This window comes from Antrostomus carolinensis, unplaced genomic scaffold (genome assembly GCF_000700745.2).
Source record: "Antrostomus carolinensis isolate BGI_N321 unplaced genomic scaffold, ASM70074v2 scaffold27107, whole genome shotgun sequence".
Classification (NCBI taxonomy): Eukaryota; Metazoa; Chordata; class Aves; order Caprimulgiformes; family Caprimulgidae; genus Antrostomus; species Antrostomus carolinensis.
In genome coordinates this window covers 20,703-44,172 of record NW_010328604.1, presented here as the reverse complement: position 1 = coordinate 44,172, position 23,470 = coordinate 20,703, and the positions used below count along the sequence as shown (strand labels likewise).

General features: G+C 45.6%; 1 protein-coding gene across 1 annotated transcript; it reads left to right on the top strand.

The window, feature by feature from the left end:
* Positions 1-470: 470 nt before the first annotated feature.
* Positions 471-11,203, top strand: LOC104528335 (plexin domain-containing protein 1). The gene is made up of 7 exons (XM_010172309.1): positions 471-621; positions 3,347-3,428; positions 5,794-5,854; positions 6,788-6,923; positions 8,554-8,589; positions 9,741-9,901; positions 11,084-11,203. The coding sequence occupies exons 1-7, from the start codon at positions 471-473 to the stop codon at positions 11,201-11,203; spliced, it is 747 nt and encodes a 248-aa protein (XP_010170611.1).
* The last annotated feature ends 12,267 nt before the right edge of the window (positions 11,204-23,470 follow it).

The window sequence follows — 23,470 nt, the reverse complement described above, 5'->3', positions numbered from 1 at the left end:
AAGGAGGAGGGTTTTGGGGGGAAGGAGGAGGTTTTTGGGGTAGGAAGCTGCAGAGCAGGATCCCGGGGAGCGCTGCAGAGCTCCGGGTGAGCGTGGTGCACGGGGGAGGCTCGCAGCCCCGTGAGTCACCCACGAGCAATGTGTTGTGCAGCTTCGTGTTTGTTGAGAGCGATGCAGGACTGGACCACGTCCATCCCGAGAGTCTCTGGTTGGGGAGAAGGGGACAGAGAGCTCCAAGCTCCTCCTCACAAAACACAGAAGAGGAGATTTGTGCCCTGACATCCCTCCTCCCCGCCAGCACCTCCTGCGTTGCTTCTCCTGACGCCTGCCAGCCTCCATACACTGTCCTGTCCCACTGGAAGGACCCCAAAACCTGGGTCCACCTTTGCCTTTCAGCTGGGAGTCACCAGCAGCCCCACAAGTTTTCCCCACACACTGGGATTCATGGATGGGATGAACCCCTTGGCAGGATGGGTGTGCAGGGTGGGTTTGTGCCCAGTCTAAAGCCAAAGCTCCGTGTTTCAGAGTCCCGTCGTCGGACCATCTACGAATATCATCGTGTGGAGCTGGACACCAGCAAGATCACCAACATGTCAGCTGTGGAGTTCACCCCACTGCCCAGTAAGTCAGACAGGCTGGTGTGGTGCCCTGGAGCATGTTTCCCTCCTGTGGTTTCATCCAACAACCTCCTGTTTCCAGCCAAAGGGGGAGGCCAAGGCTGGAGGAGGCAGGTTCAGTGGGTGCTGGCAGGGTGTGTGGTTGCCCATCCATCACCCAATGGTTGGGATCCTGCTGTGGTGCTGTTGGCCAGGGGACAGCTCACCCTACCCTGGTGTCCACCAGTTATTCTGTCTTTATGAGAAGGTCTGTGCGTGGCTGTCACTGAACATCTCATCTGTACAGCCCTGTCTGGATTTATCAGCTCAGAATCAGCCTCAGCCAACAGCAGCTCCCAAGCGCGTGTGAGACGAGCGCCTGGGATGCAGCAAAGCTCAGCTGGGGTGGGAGAAGCAGATAAAAGTGGGATGTGCAGGGAATTACACTGTCCCTGCTTTGATCAGAGCTCCCCAAGTGACAGAGCAGTGGGGCCAGCCCTGATGTCCCTGGCAGTGATGTGCCATGATCCCAAGCTCTGCTCCATCCGTGGTCCCAAGCTCTGCTCCATCCATGGTCCCAAGCTCTGCTCCATCCGTGGTCCCAAGCTCTGCTCCGTGCTGCTCTACCATCACCTTCCTCATGAGCAGCTGAGCTGATGGCTCTTGTTGCTCACCAGTAGATCCCCTCTCACCCTGGTACTTTGATTCCTTATTTCCTGCACTGACAGCTCTTCCCACCTGTCCAGCCACTTAAACTGGTTTCTTCTTCTCAAACTCTTCTTCTTTGCTCCAGAAGCTGTAGATAATTTTGCTGGACACTGGTTCACTTCAGGTCTGTCTACAAGACATTTTCTACGCCTCCACACTCGGATGAAATTTCTTAGGGCTCCTGTTCAATACGTACATTTTTAGTGTTCGGATCCAAGGATGCAGATGCACGAGGGAAAGTTGCCACGTAGTCCATAAATACAGAGAGGAGAGTAAATCTGTTGCGAAGACACCAAGGTTGTGTGTTTAAACGGTCTCCCTGGGGTGTTTTATGACAATTTGAACAGCAGGCAGGGTGACTGCAGAGCAGATCAGAAATAACCATTCTGCAATAATTTATTTATTTATTTATTTTTCTCCTTAAGACTCGCTGTTTTGTTTTTCCTCAGCAGTTAGAATCATAAAATCATTTTGGTTGGAAAAGACCTTTAAGGTCATTGAGTCCAACCTTAAACCCAACACAGCCAAGCCCACCATTAATCATCGAATCATAGAATGGTTTGGGTTGGAAGGGACCTTAAAGATCATCCAGTCCCAACCCCCCTGCCAGCAGCAGGGACACCTTCCACTAGACCAGGTTGCTCAAAGCCTCATCCAGCCTGGCCTTCAACACTTCCAGGGAGGAGCAGCCACAGCTTCTCTGGGCAACCTGTTCCAGTGTCTGACCACCCTCACAGTGAAGAACTTCTTCCTAATATCTCATCTAAACCTCCCCTCTTTCAGTTTAAACCCATTTCCCCTTGTTTTGTCGTTAACTGCCCTTATGAAAAGTCCTTCCCCAGCTTTCTTGTAGCCCCTTCAGGTACTGGAAGGCGGCTAGAAGGTCTCCCCAGAGCCTTCTCTTCTCCAGGCTGAACAGCCCCAACTCTCTCAGCCTGTCCTCATAGGAGAGGTGCTCCAGCCCTTGGATCATCCTGGTGACATTAAACCATGTCCCTGAGTGCCACATCTACATGGCTTTTAAATCCCTCTGGGGATGGTGACTCCAGCCCTTTCCTGGGCAGCTTGGCCAGTGCTTGACAACCCTTTCAGCGAAGGAATTTCTTTTTGAAGCAGTATGTTTGGAGAAGCTGCAGAACTAGAGAGAATTAGACTCCACTTTTTCTTCTGGGGGTTTAATTTTTAGCCTTATTCAGGTCAGAAGTGGATGAACTGGGTTAGCCTCTGTGTCCTCTCCAGAGGTCCTTACTTGCTCGCTGCCTCCACATGGCAGGGAGCGCAGGAAAAGCTCTGGATGGGAAAGTGGAGGAGATCAGGACTGGAGCCCACCAGAAGAGTGTGGATGGAGAAGTGATGGAACATCTGGGTCAGGATGGAGCTGAGCTGACATCCCAGGTGGGATGGGGGTGCTGCTGCCTTTCAGGGTCCTGGGCACTGATGCAGAATGTGAACCTCTGCTGTTCTACCTTCGTTGTGGGTGCCCCATCCCTGGAGGCATTCAGGGCCAGGTTGGATGGAGCCATGGGCAGCCCGATGTAGTAGTTGGCAACCCTGTCCACAGCAGGGGGGTTGGAACTGGATGATCTTGTTTGGGTTTTTTTTGCAGACAAACCCTCTTGACCATCTTTTCTAGACAGGGTGACAAGCAAATGATGGTTCTTTCCAAGCAGCTTGTCCTCTCCAGTGTGGAGATACTCTCGCAGGATTACTTAGTATGGAGATAGCAACAGAGGGTTGAACTGTTTGTGTTGCTTCCTTTCTTCTGAGAAACACCTTCTGGACAATGAGAAATGGCACCCATCTCAGATGTGTTTTAATTCCCAGCTAGGCAGAATGGGAAGATGTTTACAGATGGACTGGGAGTCAGTCCTCCTGCTAGCAAGGCACAGCCTTGTCTTGCAGGTCCACGGCAGAGAGAGGTTGGGTTAGAGACTCTGTTGATGCTCTGGTTCCACTCACACCTCCAGCTTTCAGCAGATGCTCCCCTGTGCCCGTGCAGGTGCTGGGGTATCACTGGTACATCTCTCCTCTCTCTTTTACAGCTTGTCTCCAGCATCAGAGCTGTGAAATGTGTGTGACCTCGGAGCTGACCTTCAACTGCAGCTGGTGTCATGTCCTGCAGAGGTAGCTGGGATGAGTTTCCTTCCCACCTCTTCTCTCACTAAGGTTCCTATAGCTGGGAGAGCAAGTGCAGCTCTAGCTTTGGTGCCCGTGTCAGTGTTGCTGCTTTTCTATTATTGTTTTCCCTTTTTTGTTTATTTTTCTTCTTTGTTTGTTTGGGTTTTTTGGTTTTGTTTGGGGTTTTGGTGGGTTTTTTGTTTGTTTGGTTGTTTTTTGTTGTTGCTTTTTGGTTGAGTCAGGGTGCTGCTCTCATAGTCTCACAGCCATGGTAAAGCTTTGGGCTGATCTCCAGTTACAAGCCATTGAAAGGAGATATTTCCCAAGGCTGGGGTTTTTGGTCCTGATGTTTTGCTGCAGCAGTGGGAACAAGTTGAGACCAGAAGTAAAATTCACATTTTTGTCAGTGAAATTAAATGTGGGGGAAACTTTTACCCTGCTCCAGGCTGTGATTTCAGGGCAGGGAGGATGCTCCAGTCTGAAGGATGCCAGGTTGGTCAGAGAGCTGGGGATGCTCATCATCCCCTGAGCTAAAGGGGACAAGCCCTCCTTGTTGGGGACAAGCCACAGCAAGGGTGAGGGGCACTTGTGGTCTTTTTGAGGGGTAAATGGAAGATCCTGGGGGACGGGGCTGACCCTGCAGCAGTCCCAGCCCTGCAGCAGTCCCTCTCCGTGCTCTCCTTCATCTGAAGCAGCACGATAAGGAATGTGAGAGAGTTTAATGAGATTTTGCTGAAATATTTATTTGGAGCTAGTGGCAGGGGACAGGACCTAATAACACAGATCCTCAGGCACGGCACGGGGACAGCCGTGCTTTGGGAACCCCCGATGGTCGCCCCTTCCCCAGCCACCTCCTGCAAGAGCTCACCCCAGCATCGCTCCCAGGGCACCTTCAGTCCTCCTTTCTGGAGCCCTTTTCTCACCATGCTCCAGACCTGCACCTTCTCCTGCCAGGCAGTGATTTCAGGAAGGTGTGAGCAGGGCAGCTGGGACAGGGGAAGATCCTGAGACATCAGCAGAGTGACTCTATAACTCAGTGTTGATTCACAGCCTTTCAGTGGGCTGGAACACAACCCCAGCCAGGGGAACATCAGTTTTTAACAACAGTTGCTCAGCAGTGGGGTTGGATCAGAGGATATTTTGTCCTTACAGCTGAAAGAGATGCGTGAAACCAGATGTGGCTTTGGGAGCAAAACCCAAGCCTGGGATAGAGCAGCTTAGGATTTTGTTTGGGCTGAAACCTCAGGCTTCCAGGACTTTGTCATTCAGCTTATTCCAAATTCATGATGTTTGCAAACCCGATCATTCAAAATCCAAGTCGTTGTTGATGATGTTTGTTCTTATCACTTCTAGTCTGGTGACTTCTTGATGTGTTGGCTACAAGCCATCCTCCCTGCAGCCCTAACGGTGTATCAGCAGCTCGGGTCTGAAGAGTTTAGGTTCCAAATGGAAAGTACAAGTGGCAAGTGTGGCAGAACTTAGGGGCTAGCACAAGCCTACTGCTGCCTGGTTGACTTTCAACCAGGTTGGTGTAGCAAAGCCAACATGCTCTTTCCCAAGGAGGTTGGTAGGGTGACTCCCATGGTTTGAACTTTTAGATCATGAGTCCAGCTGAGTGATTTAACCCCAGAGTCCTCTTAGCTCTTTTCTGGACAGTGGAGATTGTGTTTTTGCCTTTGTTGAGCCCATAATTGTTACAGGAACTGTACTTTAAGCAAAGATCTCGGTGACTCAGCAGGACCTGAAGTTCTTTGTGGCTTCTTCTGTTTTACTGGTTGGGTAAATTAGTGCTTGTATGAGCTGAACCCCTGATTCATATTGTGGTGGTCCCCAGAGACTTTCCAAAGGTCAGAGTGCTGTTTCATTCCCTCTGTTTCTGTAGAGATTTCTCTCGCTGGTGTTTTCCTGATGCCGTTTATAATTTTTTTTAATGTGTTTTTCCTGTGCAGATGTTGCTGGAAAAAAAAACAACAACCCTCGTGGAGATCAGGGCCTTGTGCTGGCACAGAGTCCAGGGAATGGAAATTCAAACTCAGTCTATATATTTTTCCTATTTCTCTGCTTCTCCATTTCCCCTGGAGGAGCAGTGTTGACCCTTTTCCTCCTCTGTGAAGAGGAACATTTGGGTCCTTCCAGCACAGCTGTACTGGAAACCCCATGATTTTGGAGATCAACTTGTACATAATCTTTCCAGTCCTCAGATATTTATTTGTCCAAATATCTGCACACATCAGGGCAGCGTTTTTGGGACTCTTAGGTAGCTCAGAAGCTGTTAGCAAAGCCACCCACATAGAGGGGACAGATGAGCACTATTGTTGCTGTGTCTCTCAGGAATTCATCTGCTGCAGGTTATTACTGCTTCTCTCTGCAGATGTTCCAGTGGCTTTGACCGGTACCGTGAGGAGTGGCTGTCCTACGGCTGTGGCCTGAAGGTGAGACTGAGAGAAGAATCACTTCTTGTAGGTCCTCTGCTAGGAATGATGCTGAACTACAGAAAAAATGCTGGCTATATCCCAGCTCAAAAAATTTACTGTCAGTTCTACTTGACCCTTGTTGCTCTGGAACAGACTGAACATCCCGTTAGACATCCCATTACAGCAGGACCACGGATCCACTTCACAGAGGATGTCTCTATGGGAACAGTTAAATGATGGTCCATCTAATTCAGCATCTGCCTGGCTGGTGTCTTTGTTTCTGTGCTGGTGGGTGCTGGGTGTTCAGTAAAGGTGCAGAGACCTCCATAAGTCACCAAACGGGGCAGTTTGAGTTCACTGGGATATTTTTTTCCTCACCTTCTGAAGCATGACTCTTACTCACTCTCAATCATGAAGAAATTAGCCCTTGTGATATTTTTTTTTTGTCCTTGTTAGCACAATTATCTCCACTTTGGATGAACTAGTTTCTTTGTCTCAGAAAGATCAGCTCTAACAAAACATCTGTTTCTGCTTTGGGGTTTTTTTTTTTAGTTTTGAGGTTTTTTTGTTTTGTTTTGGTTGTTGGTTGGGTTGGTTTTTTTTTGCCACTGAAAACTCAGCTGTGTTCCCTGTTAACCGAGAAGGGAAAGGAGGTCACAGGGCCTATGTAAAGTCACTCAGTGATGCAAGAAGGTCAGACTGTAGGACCTTGCCCTATCATTGTCATTTGTCCTACTTTTAAGTGGTTCCTAAACTTTTCCTCCTCTTCTCCAACCTCCAGGTCACGCTTCCTTCATATTTCTGGCACTTCTGGCCCATGTCCCTCTCTTCCACTCCAGTGTTTGAACCCCAAGGGCTCATCAGCCCTAAGCCTGGGAGGCACAGTCCTCACCACCAGCTCCCTGGCACTCTTGCTGGAGGAAAAGTGGCTGTTCTTCATTTTCTTTCCAGTCAGATGAGAAGACCTGTGAGGATTTAGCAGAAGGTGACCACTATTCAACACCTCCCGACAGCTCTTCCTCACCGCTGGATGAGGATGTCCCCACCTCCACGTCCTCACTCTTCATTGACAGCCTCACTACAGAAGGTAGGAGCTGGTGGGGTGAGCGGCTGTGGCAGGGACACCCCATCCTTGATGCTTCTCTCTGGAGAGGTCTTTCACTCCAATGGCTCATAAAGCCAATTCGTGTCTGAATAAATAGAGTAACAAACCCATTTTTGAAGCACGAGGGTGAGGGGTGGGAACAGGAGGTGGTGAAAGGAGAAGGAGGAGCAGCCTGAGAGGTGAGACTCAGAGCAATGGGGTAAAGGGGGAGGTGAAACCATCCGTTGGGAAGAGTTTTACAGGCATGTCACAGCCTTTTGATGCATTTGTGAAGGTCAACAAGCAACTAGTCCCTGGTGACCAGACACCCCAGCACCATAACGAGTTAATATTGTATAGAGAGGCTCGTGCTTTTAACGTGCTCGGTCCAAGCTGGTGACTTGGGGCTACCAGTGCTCTCTGAGTGGCAATAATACAGCCTGGGCTTGTGATTGCCCTCTGCTTGGGAATGTTCATTCCAGCATAGGAAAGCTCCACATAAAGACTCAAGTTTCCCTTGAGACACCCATGTTCTAAAGCTTGATAATCCTATTAACACAGGGCTGGCTCCTCGGATCCTAGTGGCAGGTATCACTTCAATTTTGCTGCTTAATAGTCCCTAACGCAAACTGCTAATTAGAATAAATAGAAAGGAACGTTAGTAATTGTCCTTCAGCAATGGGAAGGAGTTGGGGGGGGGAAAGGAGAGCCTGGTTGACAGAGTTGACTTTGAAAGGAGCAATTAAGGGAAGCGGGGGGAGTGTAACACCTCCACTGAGATTATTTTCCAACTCATTGCCAGTTCTTGGAAAAAGAACAAGAGGTTTTTTTCTGTGACATAGTCAAGCATGAAGTTAATTTGTAATCTTGGAAGGAAACAAACAGCCAGCTGCATCAGGCAGCGAACTTTATCTGGAGAAGCACAGCGAAGGAAGAAGGAAAGCCAAGGAGGGGACCCAGCCCTCTGCATCCTCCCCAGCCAGCCCAGCTCCTGGCTCTGCTCACAGAGATGTTTGTGGACGCGTCCGACTCGCTGTTCGCGTGTCCACGCTGCAACTGGCAAAGCCAAGCCAAGAATTCTGCATCAGGATTTCAGCTGGACTCATGAAGGGGGTGAAGGTCAAGATGTGAAGTGCTGTAGAATACCTCCTGGTCCTTCCAGAATGAGGTGAAGAAGGGAATTGGATTTTGGGCCCCCCCATGGAAGACATCTACAGCGTCACATCCCATTGATTTATTTGGGGTGTGTGACCAACCTGTTGCTGCAACAACACAGACACCCACGAGGGCTGGAGCCCCATCCAATATTCATTTAATGTTCTGCCTTGTGCACTGACAATATTTATTTAACGAGCAGTTTCCTCAGATATTCGTGCTCCAGGTGGCACCTTTGTGAAGGAAAGCAACAAGCCATCAGCTACCTGCTTTCACTATTGTTGTTTTCTAGGTTTTTTGTTTCCTCTTCCACCAACCTCAGAGGTTTAAAACTCTCACTGGCCACGTAAACGCTGTGCAAAGAGATGAGTTCTGTCAGTGGCCCTGTTACAGGGGGATGAAAGCGGGTGGGGAGCATACAGAATATCACAGAAGGCTCCTAACTTTATTTTTTTTGCCTTTGTTTTTCTTCTTTCAGATGATACGAAGCTCAATCAGTATGCAGGGAGCGAAGGTAAGCCCTTCATCTTCTCTTTGCCTGCTCACAGTCGTTCTGAGTGGAAACATGTTACACTGAAATTGAGTGTGCTGGGGAGCTGTGATCAGGCAGCAGCGTGGATGGGTGACACTGAGATTGGAGGGGTGTCATCAAGACCAGGCTCCTATTGTCCTTACCCTGATTGATACCGTTTCAGGTAGTGAAAAGTGAGAGTCGGGGTGGATCTGTTTTACCCTGCTGCTCTTTTGCTGTTCCCACTTAGTCCTGCTGTGCAAACGAAGAGGATGAGTTTTCTCTTGCCATCTAATTCCCTTTCTTCGCAGTTTTTGCACAGACACAAAGTCCTTTTTCCTTTTGAATTTCCCCAGCTGTGCCAAAACCCGGCTTTAAACAGTGTCCTTAGCCCAGCTCTGCCTTTTTCATCTCTATTCCTGTGAATCCTTTCTCAGTCCAAGTTTATTCAGCAGCCCCAAGGGCAGGGAACGGAGGTGTTGCTGTAATGTTCTTTCTTACTAATTCCAGAGAATGGGAAGGATCCAGCTCTCTTTGCCTGATGTCAGGTTTGCACCGTGGTCGTATGCACACATGGAGCCTGTGCCTCTTACCCAAAAGCAGCTCAGGGAAGTTAAACTGGCTAAACTGGGTGCAGGATCAATTCCTTTGCAGGCATGGGGCCTTTGAAATGTACAATCTTCCCAGTTTCAGCCAAATTGCTCCCCAAATGGCTGGTAATGTCACTGTTAATATATGTCCCATACCCTTGGTGGCTCTGTGCCAGTGCATATTCATAGCTGAGGACAAGGGCAAGCTGGAGGCTGTGGGTAAGACACGCTGAGGACCCCGCTCAGCATATGGCTAATGGCTTTCTATCGGCGTGAGCAGCCAATAGATAAAGAATATGGATTGGAGGGGGGGGTCACTGTATGGTGGTGGTGGTTCAATCTTCTTTGAAACCAGTCCCTGCTGTCATCTGAAAGGGATGCTGGTGCTTGGACAACTCTTGGTGCATCTCCCCTCTCTTGTTGAGCCCGGCAGCAGCAGGTTGAGCTGCTCAGTCGTCCGTGCAGAGCTCTGAAAGGTCTTGCCTCGCTTTTCTTTTCTATTCTTTCTTTTACTGAGGTCTCAGCACAGTTCAAAACTCAACTGAATCTTTTTTTTTTTTGCAGGTATGGGAAGCAGCCTTCCTTCCAAGAAAGCAGGTGCCCCGATTCACACAGGTACCATCGTGGGGATCGTGCTGGCCGTGTTGCTCATTGCAGCTATTATCCTTGCTGGGATTTACATCAACAGCCACCCCACCTCCAACGCTGCCCTGTTCTTCATTGAGGTGAGTGGAGAACCTTCTCTCTGGCCAGTTTTGTCTTCCTCTGTTATCAACACCAATCCAAACCTTCTAGAGAAGAACAAGGAGCAAAGAGAAGAGGCGAGAGGAACTTTGATAGAGTTCATAGCTGAGTTTCTTTTCACAGTCCTACAGTCACAGCTGATCTCCCAACCTCCACCTGATGATGTTTTAAACTTAGGCTCTCTCCCTCCCACACTGTTTTATTTTGCTCCTGTTCACATGCTCCCTCTCACACATTGCCTTTTATTTCCCCCCCATGCAATGTTAGACCCTTCCTCCTGCTTGCATGAGCAGTTGACACTCAGCCTGGTTGGAGGGCTCGGTTGGAGCTGTGACATAATTGAGATCACTGCCTTTTTGAATTGCCCAGCTGGATTTTGTTGACTAAAATTGTCAGCCTTTACTGATAGATATTGTGCCATCAGCGACTGTGTGAGTGGTGGTGTGAATGCTCTAAATGGAAGATTTTAATTCTCGGAAAGACAAGGGGGTCCAACAATCTCCATCTGCTGTTAAAAGCCAGAAGACCGCGTGGTGTAGGATCCTGAGGCAGTCAGGAGTGGGCTGAATCCTGGCGTAGGAGCTGCTGTGGAGGGAGTGAGCAACACTTAGCCCTCAGCCTTTCCGTAGCGCTCGCTGGCTTTTTCCTAGAGCACTTGTCTTTCCTCCATCTGTCCTGTTTGCAGAGACAGGCTTCAGAGAATTGATCTATGTGGCCTCTACTAGTGGAGTACCCGAGCACTTGGCAATGTTTCATGCATTTATCTGCACCCAGCTGAGAAGGGGTGATGCAGTCATCCCTGTTTTGCTGATAGAGGAGACCCAGAGCTGATGTGGATGTGGTCGCACGGGAAGTTTGGTGGCTGCACAGGCCACCCTTGTTCTGAGGCTGATGTGAGATTCCACTTAAAATTTCCATTTCCTCCCCACTCCCCATTTTAACCTTATTAGTGGGTCAGCTCAGTGAGATCAGTGCACTGTAAGGAACTCTTTTAAGCATAAAGCAATTTTTTTTTAAAAAACTTACTTTTATTCATAAAAAAAAGTCAAACTTTCACCCAGACAACGTTGTTTTTGTTTCAGGACCGAGCTGCCCATTTCCCTGCAGGCTTGGCGTGACAGGCTCTGTCATAGCTTCTGATGGGTCTTTGTTTCTGTCCACAGCGAAGGCCACATCGCTGGCCTGCCATGAAATTCCGAAATCACACCAACCATGCGACGTACTCAGAGGTGGAGGCGGCCAGCCAGGAGAAGGAAGGCTTTGTCGAAGCAGAACAGTGCTGAACGCTTCTCCCTTTGCATCTGAAACCTCCCATGTCTCAAGTGTTGGAGTCTTCTGTTATTCTATTGCAAAGTCTTTCCCCTCTTGGAAAAAAAAACAAACCAGCAAGTAGAGGAAAAAAGACCCAATGGAGCATTTGAAACGAGTGAGGCTGGGACTCGCCTGGATTCCTGAGGGGACAGCAGAGCCCACAGCAGCAGCAGGGGGTTGTGACATTGGACTCTGCTCACAGCCTGGCACCGAAGCTCTGGATGTGGTGGTAGAAAAAAAAAAGTGCAAAGTTTGGGGTTGGTGTGGGGTTTTTTGGTTTGTGGTTGGGTTTTTACCCCCCCATGTGCAGCTGAGCTCTTCCCTCCTCCACCTCTGTCTTAGCAGGGGCAGCAAAGGTGGGGGCACATCTCGGTACAGGGGAAATAGGTGGTTGCCTCAAGCAACAGGCTCTGGGGCAGCAAAATAGTTGATTTTTGCTGTGTGCTGGCTCTGTCTGCACTCAGGGAAGTCGGGCTCGTTGCCTCTTCCCCATCCAGGGCTGGGTGGTTGGGGGTTGGTGCTGCTGGTGGCCCAGGAGAGGTCAGGTTGGCTCTGCAGAGCTCACCTCCCCTCTGCCATCCCCTCTCCATCAGCTCTGTCCCTTTCTCCGCTCTCCCCCTCACCTTCTTTTGAGGTGGGTGACATTTAATTTTGTCCTCATGGTTGAGAAGCCTTGTGCCCTTGCCTTTTCATCCTGCAGTTGGTCTTCCACCACTGTGGCTTCAACTCCCTGCCCTCCTCTCCTTTCAAAGCAACAGCTTCCACCCCCAGCTCCAGAGAAGGGGAAACCTGATCTATTTTAAGGGCAGAACCCTGTGGGGGATTTACCTTTGGGATGTTTGTGAGCCAATGGCTCTGATGCATTTTTTTGGCATCTAATTAGTTTGCTAAATTACTAACTATGACCCTTACCCCAGAGAAGACAGTGTGAAAAATAAAAATCAAAATCTGAGAGTCCTTCAGAATAGATCCTCGTGGCTTGGCCACTAATCCAACAGGAACAGAGTAGGTTGTGATGGCAGAGGATGGGGATGGAGCACTAGCAGTGTCCTCCCACAGGCTGAATCCTGCCAGAAATCCAAGCTTATTCATGGACATTTCACATAAATAAAGATTGAAGGCATAGATGCCTTAAGACCATTGAAAAAAAAAATATCTAAAAATCACTTTGATAACATCATAGTTTTTAGAGCCCACTCAAATCAGTGGAGTTTTTTTTGTATTTGTTTATTTTATTATGTCTGTGATAGGCCCCTGGTCCAGATTTATACATATAATCATGATTCCAGACTCTGACACTACCTAAGGGCTTCAACACCAGACCTCTCAGGGTTTTCTACTCCTTCTTTGCAATCAGAATTCAAGACTAATCTGCAGAAATACTCTACCCTACTTCCACAGACACCAGCTGCAGGATTGGGCCCTAAACTGAGGAAAGCTTGTATAAAAAAATAAAGGAGAGACTCCAAGGTCCAGTGTAAGGTTAAGTTTTCTTTCTCCCACCAAAAAAAGGTGTTGGTTGTATGGGGCTTTTTTTCCTTTTTTAATTTTCTCTGGCTCCTCAGTTATTTATTCTGATAATCATGTTTGGTGCATATTTTATCCACTGGCTGGTTCAGCTGTCACTGGTGGTGATTACTGCCAAAGGCAGGGTCTGTCTAATTAATGTTTTCCTTCTCCTCTGCTGAATTTATATAGCCATTAAAGATAAATATGGATGCTTTGTGGCATTTAGACCCGAGATTATACTTTCTCATACATAGCCACTAGGGAGACTTTTGCTGCATCTTATTATGGCATAAAGGCACCAAAATGCTCAAACAGGGTAAGTCAGACTGAGTTGTGCCAAGTTGTTATGGCCCAGACAGTCTCTCTTTAGACATATTTTGAGGATAAACTTGATTCCCAAATAAAGCTTTCAACTAGAAGGTTGTTTTTTTCCCCTGTTTCCCTGAAGTAGAAGGAATTCAAAGGGATGCTGTCATCTAGTTTGTACCCAGGATCTGATCTCCTTTGAAATGGTTATGAGCTGGTAAGGAATTTTCTCTAGATCTAACTCTTTTCAAATCATGGCCTTGTTTTTACTGTTTTTCTGAACATGCATACACAATAACAGCAAGATTTTGGGTGCTCCTCGTCCCTGACAACCCCTAGAAATGCAAAGTAACATCCAACAATTCTGAAATGCTGGAAATTTAAAAGAAAACAGACTTTAAATAGAGTGTAGTTGAGCTGTATAAATCACTGCTGGTTACTGCAGCCAGGATCTCTGAAGGATTCGGAAGAAGATCACTCAGCTGGAGAATAACAACATCCAAGTGCCATAGCACAGAAACGTTTGAGATACATAAAATACCTGCACTTCAGGGGAGATGCCAAGTTCTGAGTGCATGGAGTAAAAAAGGAGCTTTTTTAAGAAAAAAAAAAAAAACAACTTTAAGGAAAGAAACAAAACAAACCAGGCTGTTCTGTATTCTGTAGCTGTGCAACAGATGTTTGCTCTACCCTCTACTGAGGAATATGGTTTGGGGTATGGTCAGGTAGAATGTTAACAGCTCCAATTCATCATCTCTAAGACCTTGTGGTAGAGTAGAGGAAGTTACTGCCCTTAGTCATGTGTGTGCTCTGAGCTGGAGGTTTGGATTCAACCAGCATCTCCCCATGCTCAGGCTGGAGTAGCAAAGCACTGAGATGCTGAGTCTCAAGGAAGAGAAAATTAAATAAATATTCTATCTTACCTTTTGACATGAGGTCTAGCTCTGGGCACTTGAAATTCACATCTGGGAAGCTCACAAGTCAGCAGGGAGCAATTTTCTTTCTGAATGTTCTTTGCACATGGCTTTGTAGTGGAAGAAAAGATATCTATTAAATTCCAGAAAGCCCAACGGTACTGGTGCCAGTGCCTAGAAGAAAGAGAAAAATGTCTTTACTATCAACAAGTACTGCTCTAATGTTGAAGAGGAGAGTCTGGACTCAAGTATAATGCTGGCTGCACCACGTCAAACACATCAGGATCAATCCTCCTTTCCTACCTGTGTAACTCCGACTTCAAGATGCTGGTTAATCTTGCTAGTCTCGAGTGTTGAAGCAAGAAAGTGATGATGGCAACTATGACATAAAGAGAATTTAATTTTGCTTTTAATCATGTGGCTTCTCTAGCCCCATCCTGAGGTTTTTCCTCTGGTTTCTGATGAACCCAGCATTTGGGCTTGCTTCAAAGCAGACCGTATATCCTACCTGTATAGTGACATGTATATTTTATAGCTATAAATGGGGCTGGGGCTGTTAGCTGTGCTCAGTCCCTTGCTCAGCTGGTTAAAAGAGGAATGCAAAACACAAACCAGTGGCTCTGGCTCCTCGTTTGTCTGACCGTGCCCTGGCAGTCTGTGGCAAGTGCTGAGCATTCAGGCATCAGGTGGAAAATGCCATCGTCCATCCGCTCCTCGTCCCCTCGTCTGCGTTCAGCAGTTGGGAAAACACAGCACAGGGTTTATCAGAGACCAGCGTGAGGTTGGTTCTGCTCCTTCAAAAGTTGGGGGCTAACCCCCCCCCCCCCCCCATTTTTTACATCAACAGGAGCAGGACCCAGATTAGAAAATATTCTCTTAATAACTAAAGGCCTACTTTCCACATACTTGAATTTACAGCACAGTTGGACTATTTGGGGGGACTAAAGGCACTTTAACTGTCTTTTAATGCAATGTATTTACTATGGATTATCTGCATGGAATACAGTCTTAATATTAAAAAAAAATATATATCTTCCTTTTGGACTGCTTTGTTTTCAAAATAAAACATGGAAAGGATTATTGGTCATGTTATGTGAACTTCTAAGCAGGATGGGAATGATTTTAATCTCATATTCTTTTAATTGACACTATAAGAATACAAGGATTTTTTTTTTTTAAATACATCCTTTTCTGGCTTAGTAATAACACATCATATCAGGAGGTGTTCCCAGGACATATCTAGGATAAAAATCTAATATAATTCAGTTTCAATCAAGACTGTAATTGTCTTCTAATTGTATTCTGCTCAGCTTATTTAGATTTTTTTTTTTAGGCTTCTCAGCTTGAACAATGAAGTTTGCTGCTTCCATTTGACTTTTTGACAGTAGTCAGGTTTAGTGTTTTATCTCTACACTAGCACCAAATTCTTTCAAAATGTAAATCACTTTAAAGGTCATTATTGGAGACCTCTGGGTAGCACCTCCAGATTGAGGCTTCTTTCACGATTGTACGTTAAAAGTACAAACAAATGGGGATGATGTAGGAACTGAAATGAGGTGATGAACCGCAGGAAAAAGCTCATCTTGTAATTAACTATGGCTATCAATAGATTAATTCCCATGGGAGCTTTGATAGCACTGCTTCTGTGTGTGCTACACCTTGAGCAGGGCACAGCCAGGACAAGGACTTACCCGTAACCCTTTCCCTGCACTTACCTTGCAAACTGATGTATAGAAACAGCCAAAGCAGCAGAAATTGGAGCAATTCAGTCCTGCTTCACATTGCCTGTGAGAGGAGAGTGTGGGACTCGTTAGGGACGTGCCTAGAAGGACATACCTGGATGTACCAAGCTAGAAGGACATTCACAGCAGCAGGAGGGAACTGTAGTTCAGGTGCTGGGTTGTGGTTCAGGAGATTCAAGTCTCCAATAGTCACTGAAGCTCCTGGTACAGCTGCTCAGCTGTAATACGTGAACAATAACACCATGTTTTGCCTGTGGCTATTTAAATTGTGAATTCCCCATCCTGGGGCTGTTTCATAGCATCTACATGTACTGTTCTCAGCCTGGATCCTGCTCAAAGAGCTAAATGCATCATTTTCTAAGCACAACTTTATCCCTGCTGCCCTTCTGAAGTGAACATCACCATTTTTTGTACCTCCGTTCAATGGCTACAACCATGTTGCAGTATTGGAAAAAGAAGTAATATATCTGCTGCTTCTCATTTTCCCTCTCACCATCCCAAGCTCCTTGCTCCTTGTTCATCCCCTTTTCCCCAGGAGGCTCTTCCAGGTTAGGAGAAACTGTGCTAACAAAATAGAAACACATATAAGTGAATTCAAACATGGTAAAATAATTCTGCTGTCCCAGTGCCTTGTTCTATTTTTCTGAGCAGAGATGTAGCAGATATATAATTAGAATATATATATATATTCTCCTTTTTTTATATATATATATATACACACACACACACACACACACAAAAGCAAATACTTTATAATACCCAAATATGCAAAACCATCAGCTCTCCTGAACAAGTAGTTTTTATACTAAAAAAACATCACAGAAATAGGGAAAAAAAATTAGCCATTATACAAATAAATAAGGACTTATACCCTGGAAATGCAACTGCAACCTCAGGTACAACAGCATGCTGAACCATAATTAATAGCACTGAAAGCACAGAAGGAGCAGATTGCTACGAAAGGGCCTGTGGGTGGTGGAATAAAAATCTCAAATAAATCCACGGCTCTGAATCTGCATTTTACAAGAGCTGTGGAATTAAGCTTTGGTTACGACTGGGAGGAGGGAATTAGGGCTCCTGAAGTCCTCGCCTGTTTGTATATCAAATGTCTTCATGCCTTAGGTTGCCTCACCTAGAAAGGAAGGATGGGAATAACTTCCTTTTTCACAAATAAATTGTAAATTTGCTAATATTTGGAAGACACTTACCGATGCTCAGGGGAAAGGTGTTTTCAAGGTGGGGTGGAATTACTTGCTCAGGTGACTGTGGGCATCACACACCTGTCCATCCCAGAAGCTGGTATTTCCCATCTCTTATGCTCACAAAAAGAATTCAGAAGTCTTCTCGAGTCAGCTTTAGGGATGAGGAACGGGTGCTGCTGGAGTCAACCTGACTGGAATACATAAAGCTCACTCACCCTCCCCACGTCTGGGGTGGGGGGCAGCAGCACTCTCATCATCCTCCTGAGACAATTGTATTAGTTTGCATTAAATACATTTCTAGCCCATGGATGTGAGAAACAGATTATTTTGTTGTTACATTCAGCAAAGGGAAATATATTTTCAAACATACCCTTCTCCATCTGACACACCAGCTATTTGCCTTAGCAGCTGCTCATCCACATCTCCCAGGAGACTGGATCTGCCTCCTTGTCACAGGGGCTCCACAAAGAGCCAACCGCTGCCTCCAACATCTGCACCATCTGCGGATGAACCTGCCGGCTGCTTTCCCCAGGACAAAATTCAGCTGGTGGCTGCAGCAGTGAGGGCTATCAGGATTTCAGGTAGGTAGTTCCATAGAAAACTTACAGCACAATTCTTTTCCTTTTCATCCCTTCATCAGCCTGAATTACAAATGGGCTGACCCAAAGGTGATGTGAAAACGGCAGCGACGGTGCCACCACCAACCCCTGCAGATGCACTTTCTGCCCTGCACGCTGGCACACTCCTGCCAGCCGGGTTTCAAACAGCTCAAGTGATGTTTCTGCCACCACCAATTACTGTCTTAAGCTCCGTGCTACTCTCCCAAAGAGCAGAGAGGGGAAGATTAGAGGGTGGCATCCTACAGAGCAATAATTATCAGCACAGCTCCCAAAAAGACTCGACTAACAGGCTGGATCTAAGGAAGCAGAGAACACCTGCACCTTTCCATTCAGCTACCACGAGAGGATCTCTGCAATAACCTTCATCTCCTCCCACAATTTTCTTATTAAAAAAGGATGAGGAAAAACCTGTGAACCCAATTCACACACTGTCAATTTTCCAAAGGCTGAGGTTTATTTTTCTTTTCTTTTTCCTTTTTACACAACAAATCCTGATTGTTTAGCAAGTAGGTCAGATCAAGCAGCAATTTTCCTTTTTCTCAGGACAAATGAGCTAAATTTTACTGGTCTTCTCCTCAGTTTGGACTAAAGTTATGGAAATTGACAGGTGGGTTTGTTACTTTTTTTAAAAGCTGACAAAAATGCTGGCAGAATGCATGTAAAGCCCCTTTTCCTTGGCATTAAATACATCACTAATAAAGTTTCAAGATTGCTGTGATAAATAAAAAAGAGAGTCCTATATATTTGTTCTCTCTCTCTTTTTGTTTCTTATTTTTAAGTACTGAAAAGAGCAGGGTTGCTTTTCTTTTAAGAATAATAGCAGGTTTCGTGCTCTGTGACAAGCCACATGCAAATACCTCCTGGCTTCCCGGTGCCTGCTCTTGAGGGTTATTTCCATGACTCCACTTTGCTGCAGAAGGGTTTTTAACTCTGCCAGCCTACAAACCTACAGAATAATAACAAAAAACAGAGGGAGAATTTTTTTTTTTTAAACTCCTTCACCCTTTCCCTCACCGCTCACTGATGGAGGTGGGGATAACTCAACGTGCCTGACTGTCCACAAAGAGATGAAGATCTACCATAGCTCCTGCTGTTGGCCAAGCAAGTAAGTGATGCCTGGAGGTGTCTGACAGCACCAGAGACACACAAGTATGTATGTGAATCTCCCCAAAAAAACCATCCTGTGCCACAAGCTCTGGCTCTGGGAAGGTGGGACTGCTCAACACGAAGCAGAAGCTGGAAGTAACCACCAGGATCATTTATTTAACATTTATGCTGTTATGTTATCCCTCATTATTGCACTTTCTTGATATTTCCATCCCTCTGGTGCAGGCTGGATTATTTTCCCTCCCCAGACAGGACAGCCACCGTGGCTTTTCCAGAGCTGCCCTGCAAATTTGAAGAGAATTTTACATCCCTATGGAAACAAGGTTTTTCCTGGTGTTTCTTCAAAGGAATAATAGGGCTTACCAATATGCTCGGCCTGAGAAAACTGATAAAATCATAAAGCAGAGTGGTATTGGCTGCAGTAAGTTCCTATCTGTTCTGAAGCTTCCCATGGCTCAAACGGGTAATTATCTCCATGTTGTGCTGACAGGTTCCCATCTGTTTAGGGCTGAACATTGCATCTTAAAAAGAAGCAGAAAGGAAGAGCACCGGTTCCGCTCTGACAGGTCTGCTCAGCTCTTCAGAAAACCAGAGGAACTGGATTTGAGATGCTAATGAATTCTTAGTAATCCACTTTTTTTTGGGGCTGGTCTCTATTTCTCTGTAAAACTGGAAGATGGAAAAAAATTGAAGACAGGAAAAAAAATAAGGAATATTTATAAGGAAGGAGCAAATTGGAAAAACTAGAGGCCAGATCCTTAGCTAGGCTTTGGCAACTGCAGAGGAATGACACTAATGTGAGGTAAACTTTTAATATCTGATGAAGGATGGACATACCCAGGGCACAAACCTGCACTGTCTTACCTTTGTACCCATCTCATCCACCCGCTTCCTCCCCAGGACAGAGCATTGTTATTTGGTATCATCACTGTCCAAAATGAGGTGGAAGAGGCAAGGAGAAAATGGCAAATCCTGGCATTAAATCTGCTTCTGCCTCCCATGCCCCAAAACAAGACACTTTGGATCTTAAAGAGGAATGAGAACACCTGGAAATTCTGTGTGATGGCAAAGCCCCTGCCATGGTGTCCTGCAGTCCTGTGTTTCAACAGGATGCCACTTCGGTCTGATATTGCAGTGAGGACATAGACAATGCAGCATCACAGAACTGCAGTGAGGATCAGAGCAGCCAGGCCGTGGATTAACCTTCATCCTTCAGTGGATGGAATGTATTAATTGATTCCTTCTTAATTTTTCCTCTGTTTACCTATTTTTTCTTAAATTTTCCATTATCTTTTTTTTTTTATTTATTTTAAATAATTCCTCCAGCTGCATCTCATCCATATCACTGCACAGTTCCCCAAGCAAAATAATAAGAAAAGTGGATTCTGGTTTATCAAAATTCCCATCAGCTTCTCAGCAGGTCAAACTGTTTCTGAAGTCTGGGCCAGGACATTGGGTACAGAAATTCCTGCTCCTTCTTATCCCTGTGCCATTCATCAGCGCTTCCACACTCTGATAATGGTCCTTAAATAGAAATGCCAGCCAAGGAGGGCACAGTGATTTTATCCGGAGAATTCATTAAGAAGGATGATACAAACCAATGTCTTAATTTGCTCCGTCTCCTTGCACGATGCACAGCAGATCCTGTGCTGGATGAGTCAACAATCCCCCACTAATCGTGTGCTTTTATCGTTTTGTAACAAACCTTAAACTGTTTTCTTCAAGTACAAATGAAAGGCTGCGTCTAAACTCCTTAATAACATTACAGAGTTTCGATGAAATCTCGAGAGGGAATAAACATTTGGCAAATGAGGAAAAATTTGATTTAAACAGAGTAAGTTCTGAAGAAATTTTACTGCCTAAGATTATGAAGCGACACGCAACTTGGAAGCGTTATGTCTTTCTTCTGCGGTATATTAGTATTATTATTTCCATTTTGTAATGTTTATAACACTTAGATGCTGTTCTTATTAGTGCTGGTCCTAGTGGTGCAATTTTTCCAGCGTTCTCCTTTGCCTCCCACCACATTTGGTGTTTTCTTTTAACGCCCCGGCTCAATTTGAGAAACCTCAGAAGAATGGCAGCTTTCTGCCTGTTGCTCAAGAGCTTTCTATTTATTTACATCTAGCCCTCGGGGTGGTAGGGAATAGCTGAAGACATGAAGAAAGCATATTCTAAAATAAAAATAAAAAATACCTTAAAGAAGGAATATATAAGGCCAGTTTTAGGAGGCTGAACACACTTGGCTTGGCACACGCCTCCCGCTCCCAGAGTTGAAAATGCAAAAGTCTCACTTGTAGCAGGACAAGGGGAGCGAGACACAAACCTTCCCTTGCGAAACCAGCTGTAATTTGTCCAGGCATTAGAGACTGCAGAGCCCCTTCCCTGACCCTGCAACCATCTGGGCTGGAAGGGATCTCCAGGGGCTTCTCCACTTCCCCACCCTGAAGCACAAAAGCTTCCTCACTTTTCTGTTCGGCTATCCCTATCTAACCACTCTTATTTCCCATTTGCACCTAGTTGTACATTTCAATAGAGAAGAACAGAAAAATAAGTTTTTCCTGAAAATCATGCATGTGATAAATTAAATAATGTCTGAAAACTGTTCTGGTTTTATAGCACAAAAGACTTAGGCCTTGCAGAGAAATTTAATGACACGCTTAAACACGGAGTGTTCACGGCTACCTCCTGACTTCCTATGGATTTGAGGTGCCTCTGGAAAAATCTCACTAATGATTCTCTGCCATCTAAACCGTAGATATTTGAAAAGCTGACTCCATCGTGATCCCGGTCTCATCATTTAGATGTTGCCACTGTCTCTGCCACTGACGGTAGCAGAGCACCAGAGACACAACGGGTATTTTTACCAGAGTTACATAAAGTTGCTCACACGTTCGGCGTAGGCAGGGTAAAGATAAATTAGGTACACAAGACAAGGCCACTCATGCATAGAATAAGCAGTTAGCACTCCAGCAGAACCATCACCATCGTTTATAACAACTCAATTGTACTTTTTGCCTTATTAGCTTTCATCCCGTCATCTCAAAACAGTTTACAAACATTGACTAGATTACAGAGCCTCAAATGAAAAAAAAAAACAACCCAACTGTGACTCATTCAACCAATTTAAAACAAACACAAGATAATACTTTTACCACACAATGCAATTAAATTGCAGAACTCGCTGTCACTGTTGCTATCATTAATTATGCCAATCGTTATGTAGTTAGACATATTTATGTAGGTTCACCACTGCATATTAAACACGGGATGTAGCTTCAGACTCAGGAAACCCTCAAACCACTGTCAGGTTCCACAAAGCTGTACCAGAAAAAAGGATATTGTATATATATACCCTGTTTCTGATATTCTTTCCCCAAGCAACAGGATCTGGTAACTACTAGAAACATCGATATTGGCATAAATGAACAAGTCCATCAGTCTGAAATTCTATATTCTACCATTCCTGAAAGGCAACTCTTTTGTGGCGGAACACAGAGGTACAAACCTGTAAAATGATGGGGATGAGGAGAATGACACCTTTCTGTGTGTGACACAATTCCTGAAGGATTTACAGAAGCAGAATGCAATTGCAGGAGGAGAAATTCAGCCAGATGCTGCTAGCTATCTCCCAGCTGGAAAAAGAAAGTGACAACATAAGTCTTTAGGTTCTACCTAGCTGGTGTTGCTCAGCTGTACAGGCAAACTACACAAAAATGCCTTGGATTTTATTTGTACACCTTTCTAATTCACCCTTTCCAGCAAAAATATTGCAATCATGCTTGCATCGTCATGGCATCCCCATTCTCCTTGTCATTAACTGAAGCAGCAGTTATCAGACGATGCCATATCATTATATTTAGGGTTGGTTTTTGTTTTGTTTCTATTTCAGTTTCATTAAGGAAAGTTCTTCCTTCAATGAAGTTCCAGGAGGAAAAAAAAAAAAAACAACAAACAACCAAACCACAACCAAACAGCTGTCTTTGGGGAAAAAAATAACTTATTGGGGAAAAAGTCCTTTAAAGCAGCTGCAGCCCTCTGCTGCCATCGTATGGGAACTGCCTTAGGAGCAGCAAGAAAAACTCTCCCCAGGGGTTGTTACTGTCCCCAAGAGAACTAGTTATTTATAGTCAGCTACTTGGGAAGTAGAACTTGTAAAAAGAAATAGTTATTTTAAACCCCGGTTTGTTAGGGAATATAAACTGTTTACTGCTCTAACGAAGAGCAGCAGCTCGCCGTGGTTCTCCCAAGATCGCAGCACCACGGAACAATATTATTTGACAGTATAAAGGCAATAGTGTTTAATGACTACATGGCAATTTGTAACGACTTGTTGTAGCCCAGCCTCTGCCAACGATGTTTGCAGCCGGTATTGTGCCACAGTTTTGTTTTACAATGGTACAGCTTTGCTCCAAGACGTGTGTTACAGCACGTTGATTTAGTGTTGTGACATCTTTCCACTGCAAGGTAATTAATTTGTATGCAGAATTCACGCTCCCGTGTAAGCTTGTCCCGCAGCATCACATTGCAAGAGCCGTGTAGAGCTGCATGGTGAACTTCTGCTCTGGTGTTAGCAAAGGTTGGAGCTTGGCACCTTTGCTTGGGGTCATGTTTTTTACTGAAGATGGGTTTGGTGGGACTGGTCTGATGGAAAAAAACTTTGCAGGATGTAGGTGTTGTGCTGAAATCTGGTCATGGCAGCAACCGACAGAGAAGACCTATTAGGTGCCCTAATGTTTGCTGTCTTGGTTTAACTCAGCCAAACACCACACAGTCATAGAGTCATAGAATGGTTTGGATTGGAAGGGACCTTAAAGATCATCCAGTCCCAACCCCCCT

Excerpts from the sequence above, each read along its gene's own strand:
- LOC104528335 (XM_010172309.1), top strand. The coding sequence starts at position 471 with ATGGGTGTGCAGGGTGGGTTTGTGCCCAGTCTAAAGCCAAAGCTCCGT. Across the intron at positions 3,429-5,793 it reads TGGTGTCATGTCCTGCAGAG|ATGTTCCAGTGGCTTTGACC; the intron begins GTAGCTGGGATG and ends TTCTCTCTGCAG. Across the intron at positions 8,590-9,740 it reads TCAGTATGCAGGGAGCGAAG|GTATGGGAAGCAGCCTTCCT; the intron begins GTAAGCCCTTCA and ends TTTTTTTTGCAG.